Here is a 7,644-nt window from a genome sequence, read left to right on the forward strand (position 1 = left end):
GTTTCTAGTAAACAATGTGAATAAAAACTCAGAAAAATAACAATTGAAAAATCATTTGCATTTGCAGAGCAGAAAATTGGGAACTAAATCTAATAATGGAAAGAGCAAAATACAACATGGCAACCATATAAACACCCACATTAATACGAGTGGAAGGTCTGATAAAAAACAATGTGCTAAATGGAAAATCAATGTAAATGGAAGGTCTGATAAAAAAACAATGTGCTGAATGAAAAATCCTGAGTTTTAACATAACATTATTGATAAATAGAACTTCAATAAAATGAAAAGTTTAACTCGACCAAATTCTAATACAACTTACACTGTGCTTATCCATTTTTGGTAGTGCATTTGCTGGCCTACAATGCATATTCCATAAGTATATCCTACACATACCAGCATAAAAATTATAATGGAGCATTTAAATCTATCAGAAATCAAACTCACTACTTTAGAAACCCATACTTCACCTCGAAATACTTCCTCCCACCAAACATACTGAAACAAGTCAATAACCAGTTACATGTCTTAAGATCGAATACCATCAATATAATATACATGGAGGAGCATGTAATGTAAGGAGTCAACAAAAGTGAATACTGCACCATACAAAGACAACAAAAACAAGCACATAAAAATGTTCAATATATATGAGAGCATCACCCTGTGAATAATAGGTCCTTAAAAAAGAAACAGTACTCTCCACATAACACCAAAAGGAACACACACAATTGCCAAAAAAAAAGCACAAAAATATAATCCGTAAACATGAAGCCTCCAGAATTAAAGAATTATACAAAAATTATAGAACACAAATGGTTCGTATCTTTAAAATGCCCAAAGGAAATGAGTAATATAATAATACAATATGTTAGAATGCAACAACCTATGTTCGCCCCAGTCCTTGTGTTCCAAGTGGCACTGTTGCAAAAAAATGAGCTTCTCAAGAACCTAAAATTTCCAGATCAAATTAAATGTGACAAAAATGGGCATGCTAAAGGCAAAACCTGATCAATATCTGTCCACAATATAAAGGCTTAACAAATACCTACAAACAGCACAATTAATTATAATACACACACACACACACACACAAAATTTCCAACATTTAACAATTAAATATACCAATTGCATGCAAAAACTAGAGTCGAGAAAGCAGTTATTTACATTATATGCATTTTTGAGACAACCATATGAGATTCAGATATCTCAAATTTCCAACATAGCCATGATCCCTCTTTACCTTTAAGCACTAGCACAGGAACCTTTAACCTAAATGTAAAAATACAAGAAGAGTACTCAGCTGAAATCCACATGCTGCATTTCCACCTTAGGATAATCACTGATGTTGTTACTGGCCACATGCTGCAATTATGTTTATGTTTTCTGCCAATTCCAACCTCTCCATTTCACATTGCTCAGCCATCCAAAATTGAGCAAAGGTTGCCCTGACTGTAACTTCACAAGGTGTATTCTGTATGGTATCAGGAGATTCCTAAGACCTACAATGATGAGACAAAAATAATAGAACAATCAGCAAAAACTTAAGCATTGTCAAAAGGCATATATACACCACCCCTGACACCTCACCAAAATAGTAATTTCATGATCTTTCTCATCATAATGTAATGGAAAGCAAATTAAGAAGCTAGATATACCTGTAATGCACATTGTCTTATAAATCTGAGCAATATGGGTATTTCCTTTAGTAGTCATATTTGGCTTCTCCAAGCATGCAAGAAATTCTAGGTCTGCTTTCAACAGCTTGGCTTGATCATGAGTGTCATAACCCATATCATGACAGTAGCAACAATAGTCCAACCAATCAATTGGCCTCTTATCCCAAAGAGGAGAACCCCTGTCTTTTCCACTTGACCAGTTTGGTCCACAATAATGCCCATAACGTGGAAATAGCTGAGAAAGATAGCCTCTTGCACCAGTATGCCAAGGAACCTTGGAAACATATGGCCTGAAGCGCAAGGGACTACTAGCAGCACCACCATTTTCAACAACTCCATGAGATTGAGCACGCCTTTTTAACCCTTTGTTTATAGTGGTCGGCGGCCGAATTTTATCTTTAGCACTGATAGCAAAAGGCAAAAATGAGAGTAAGGACCATCCCCACATCTTGACATCAAAATGAGCCTTTTGTTTAGGTTGTTCTAAGGCAGAAGCAGAACCCATAGATAAAACAACGTCTGTGGGTTTACAGCTTGTTCCCAAATCCTTGTTTGAATGCATATTAAACCAAGGTATGTGATTCAGAAACCTGGAATTCATTGTTAAGAAACAAACAATGTTCCAACCATCACCAAATTGCTTGTTGAGAAAACCTGTCAGATCAGAGCAATATCAAGAAGCGTTATTGCATTAACAAACATGGTTAAACTATGTACTCCATAATTTGGTTAGATGACACAAACAAATTATTTCATCAGGCACAATCCATCAGTAGGATTGGATGATTTTACAAAAAGAAACAGAAAAAATACACATAATAACCCACATGTTGTGCAATAACAATAATAAATATAAAAATCAATTAACTTTATCATTTTCATGAATAAAGGAAGGGAAAAACTATTAATCCACAAACCACAACAATAGAACAACTTATTGGAACAATCAATAAATCCTCCTTTACTTTCCTTTATTTTTCTCAGCGTTGTTTAAACAAGCTAACCCTAGAGGAAAATTACAAAATAAAAATATTTTATGCAAAATCCTTAAACGGAAAAATCATTTAACCTTCCGTTTGGCAGCGGAGAAGTGTTAATATAGAAAAAAAAGACACAAAAAATTATAATTTGAGGTTCGTTTTCGCTGAACAAAAGCTTTCATATTATCAAGGAATATCGTTAATACAAAGATGTATACTTATTTATAAAACTGGCTTTTCTGCATTTTCCCACCGTTTTCTCATCAACCAAACAAAGTCAAAGAGATACATAACAATAATAATGAACTTACAGGATCTGATTGGATTGAGGAATTATGAGAATGCGTAATATGGCGAAAGAAAGAGAGCGTAGGCGAATTAAATTGAAGGAGAGAAACGTTTCCCTCGAATCGTTTTTCCCCTGTAGCTGAAGGGGGTGGAACGCTCTCTCTCTCGGGTATCTGTTCGTCTATGAAGAGAAGCCTGGACTAGAACGAATTATGATTAAGAAGGAAGAAGGATACGGATGATGAGGACGGGCAGGACCCACTTGGCATGTAGTTTCACGACGTGGCACTTTTTTATTAGCTTATATAAGGATTTATTTCGAAAAGAAAATTTGTGGCTGAGGCTGACTCACCACACTTTTTTTTTTATGTCATTACATTTTATAATTTATATAAGAATAAGAGTAATTTTTAATTTTTTTATTACCTATGTAATTAGGTGGGGTTGAACCTGAAATTTTTTAAACTATTAAGCATATTTTTATTAATTTTTTTAAAATTTTCTTCGAGCTACAGAGAACGCACAAAAAAAAAAAACCTTGGCAGGAATTGTTGCAACCCCAGCTCAGTTGTTTTGGTTAACACCGGTGAGAGAAGTAATAGGCTGCCTAGAGCACCATTAGGGAATCCTACACGACTGAAGATGCTGAAGAGGAGGTTCTCCAGACGACAGCAACCTAAGAATATCTAGAAGGCAAGCGGAAAACCTGAAAGCACAAGGCAAGCTAAAAACCCAAAAGCACAAGAAAAGCACCGCCATGGATACTTTCATCCTCTTTATAAATATATTCTTACACTTTTTAGATTAAGTGTAGCATAATTTATTAATATATCATATGCTATAATATTGTATTAAATGGTATGATTGCAAAAATGATATGATATAAAATGATTTAATAATTTAATTAAATATATCAATGAAACACCTAAAATTAATTAAAAAAAAAAAAAACCTTACACCTGAGCATACAATTGACAAGAATTAGGTTAGCCATGCCATGCATATCTTTCTATTAACTACTTTAGCACTAGCAGCTTCAAATATTATCTGATACTCTATGACATAATGCACTTATTTAAACAGATATCCTTATCCTTTGTAACACCTTAATTTTTAAATTAATTATTTTAAGGGTAGATATTAATATTTTATTTTATTTAAATTTTAGAAAATCATTTGAAATTTTTCGAATTTTTAAAATCGAGTTCGATTTTCTAAAAATATAAAACTTTAATGATTTTTAAAAATTAATTTAAAGACCATGTAGTAAAACCAAAAATATATTTAGACTCTATGAATTTTTCTGAGTTTTCTGAATTTTTTTTAGAATTTTTGAGCCTCATTTTTGGTCTCATGGCAGAGTAAAAATTCAATTTCAGGTATCTTAAATCGAATCGGCCGAATCGAACTAAACCGAATTGGACCGACTCTCTTTCTTTTTCATTCTTCTTCTTCGCGCGCCCTTGACACTCTCCCTCTCTCTCACGTTTTTCTCTCCTCCCTCTCCCTCTGCCCTGACCGCCGCCATCCAGCCCTCCCCTATACATCGGCGCACCACCTTCGCCCTTCCACCTCGCCGGCCGCCGCCTAAAGCGCTAGCAAAACGCGCCCAAAGACGCTTACTCGTACAGCGCGCCGTTTCATCTTTCCGGGCCAATTCCGATCAATCTGGCTACCAATCGGATCGGGTTTTATCCCAAAACACTTCTACACCTCGAGAGCTTTCCATAGACACCAATAACACAAAAATCCATTGAGCAATTTGTCTAATTTTTATCTGAAAAATTTTAGCTTATTTTAATTTTCGGGCTAGATTTCTCGAAAACCGTAAACCTCACCAAAAATCGTAAACCTCACCAAAAATCCGAGAGTACCTGAGTGCTCCACTTGTCGAGAGTTTCACGACAATACTCATTTCAAATTTTTTCGACACCGTTTTTTAATGGGTCTCGCGAGACTTTACAATATTTTCTTTTTAGCATAAAATGAGCTTAGAAAATTTCATAAAAATTATAAACTAACCCTGTATTGTGGGCTTCGCGTAGGTACCTTCAATTCACAGAAATTCAACAGTTAGTCAGGTCTATAATTTCGGGCTAGGCAGACAAGCTATCGAAAAAGTCTCCGAATTGGGTCAAGGTTATAGGCTACCCCATCGTTTCTAGACGTTCTGGACGCATCTCCAGGGTCGAAATTGGCATAGGTAAACCCGAATTCTCATTTTTCTTAATTATCTAATGCTTGATTTCGATTAAAAATTTATAAAATATTCGTGGTAGGTTAGAAAAATATAATTCCTGCAAAGTTTTAGAATTTTTAGAGCTCATTTGAGTAGTTTTTGCAAAAGGGGTAATTGTAGGGACTAAATTGTAATTTTTCAAATTGTGATTGTTGACTGTTTGGGTGGGCCTAGGAGGGGCCATGTGATGTGATTAAGTTGTGGATGTGTGGCTTGTAGATATAGAAGTGCATTTTGAATCCTTTTGCAGGTTGGGTAGGTCCTAGGTATAGGGGAGACTCTACCGGATTTTTGGCACGACTTAGGGTGTCTTTGTTCTTTTCCAAGCTTGTTTCGAGTCAAATATATTAAATAATTGTAATGAAATTTGTCAGGTGAGCCGGAATAGCCTTCCTCCTCCGTCCAGCCGCTACAATGACCTCAGTTTAATTCTGTGAGTAAAATATTAATTTTAATTATAATTTCAATATTATTATATGTTTAAATATGCTCATGCATTACTTATAAATATGTATCTATATAGTTAATGTCACACCTTACCTCTCCGTAAGGTATAACATAATCCCGTAGAATACTTAATGAACTACCGAACTTCACCTACCGATAACTCATTAAGTACTCTACAAGAGATTTTAAAACAATTTTCTTACATTTTGGAAGTGGTGAGCATTTTAGTGGGAATTAAAAACCATTTATTCAAGTTTAAATACTAGTAAAAAATTTTGTCCATTTTAAATTTTGCCGCAATTTTATAAAAATTTTGACAGAGTTCTCTCTGTATTTTGAGAAACCAGTTCTTCAAAGACCTGTAAAAAAGTACTTCCAAAAGTTTTCCACAACTCCCAATCTCCAATAAAACTCAAATCAACCCAATTCAAATCACTTCAAAGCAATTTCCACAATTTAATCAAATTTGGTCATCACAAAATTTTTAATACTTCATTAACAATGCATAAAGCAGAAAATTCATATTTACAAATATTAAATTTACAGAAGCAACCCAAAATAATATTATTATAATTTATTTACAACTGCTCAACTACATTGATACATATAATATTTTCATATTTACATCAAAATTATCTACAAGGGTATAAAATAATACCCGTATAAAAGCTTGATGTGATCTTCAACTCAGTAGCAGCTCACTCTGTTGCTTTTTCCTTGCTCTTATCTGCGACAGCAAAATAAGCCATCGCTGAGTATAAAAATACTCAGTGGTGCACAATAAAAATTTAAAATGTAATAATTAAATCATTCATTGCCAAACACAATTCAAATGTTTCTCAAACACATTTCAACAATTAGCAAAGTTCCTAATAACACCATTTTGTCAAATAATCTATTAAACACAGTTTAGTCAAACAATTTCATAACACAGTGTTGCCAAAGTCATACACAACTTAAGTCATGACACAAAATTTTCGATCAATGCCGTGTTGTACACCACGACAAAGCAATCTCATCCCCATTAATCAAAGTCAATAAGGGAGGTGGCTAGCTAGCTAATGAGTACTCATCCGATCTACAACCTCAACTGGCAAGCCAGAGAGGGAGGAAAATAAATGATCTCAACCCCATAAATGGAGGAGGAAATGTGATACTGTCATGCTAAGTGTGAATCCAAAATCAATTTAAAAACAATTATTTTCAATAATTTATGAGAGATCCCAAACAATTTTCAAAGTCATTTTTGTAGTCACAAAGTGGCAACACAATTCATAAATAACACAGCGATTTCATAAAGTATAGCAACTCAAATTTTCAATTGGAAAATAATTACATAAATTTATTGTGCACAAACCTGACTGAAGTCGCCTTTAGGCCTTGACTCAGTCTCTCCGAGCTTCCAAGTCTTTTTCAGCTGAAACACACAATTTCATAGTGTTTCAGTACCATAACTTAACATAAGTCCAAAAATAAATTTAACTTCACTTTAACTAGCTCTATTGCGTTAAATTCGACGTTCTCAAAGTTTTTGTGTTTTGGGTTACTATTCACTATACTATTCAAGTCAAATTGTTGACTTTTTAGGGATTAATAGGTATGGGAACTCCAACTTCACCCACATACCACATTTTGGTCATTAAACTTGTTGGTTTTGGTCACTTTTTCAAAGCTTAGGTCATTTTGGCAAAATTGCCAATTTTCGGTTTTAGTGCTTCAAAGTTGCACTGTTCCATTAGTCGATCTACTGTTGGAATTTGACAAAACTTCCTTCATAGAAAATGTTCCTTATTGTCTTAAGTGTATTCTCATTTTTGGATCACCTCAATCGGAGTTTTTTTAGCTCAAGTTATGGTCAAAATAAGTTTACTGTTCACGTGCACTGTTCATACTGGTATCTTGGGTTCTGACAGATTTTGATCCAACTTTGGTCAGTAATTTGATCAAGTTAAGTTCATAATTTGGTCTAACTTTCTCCATATGAAATGTTCTACTATGTCTTAGGTTTCCA

At 34.2% G+C, this 7,644-nt stretch overlaps 1 protein-coding gene across 1 annotated transcript; it reads right to left on the minus strand.

Moving 5' to 3' along the window:
• Window positions 1–1,107: 1,107 nt before the first annotated feature.
• Window positions 1,108–3,148, minus strand: LOC110662310 (uncharacterized). Its single transcript, XM_021821244.2, has 3 exons — window positions 2,971–3,148; window positions 1,659–2,333; window positions 1,108–1,502 (listed from the first exon to the last, which is right to left on the minus strand). The coding sequence occupies exons 2-3, from the start codon at window positions 2,278–2,280 to the stop codon at window positions 1,378–1,380; spliced, it is 747 nt and encodes a 248-aa protein (XP_021676936.2). The 5' UTR covers window positions 2,281–2,333; window positions 2,971–3,148; the 3' UTR covers window positions 1,108–1,377.
• Window positions 3,149–7,644: the final 4,496 nt, after the last annotated feature.

Source organism: Hevea brasiliensis, chromosome 16 (genome assembly GCF_030052815.1).
Source record: "Hevea brasiliensis isolate MT/VB/25A 57/8 chromosome 16, ASM3005281v1, whole genome shotgun sequence".
Taxonomy (NCBI): domain Eukaryota; kingdom Viridiplantae; phylum Streptophyta; class Magnoliopsida; order Malpighiales; family Euphorbiaceae; genus Hevea; species Hevea brasiliensis.

Coding starts and splice junctions, on each gene's coding strand:
- LOC110662310 (XM_021821244.2), bottom strand. CDS start 2,280: ATGAATTCCAGGTTTCTGAATCACATACCTTGGTTTAATATGCATTCA. Junction 1,503..1,658: donor TAAGACAATGTGCATTACAG/GTATATCTAGCT, acceptor TCATCATTGTAG/GTCTTAGGAATCTCCTGATA.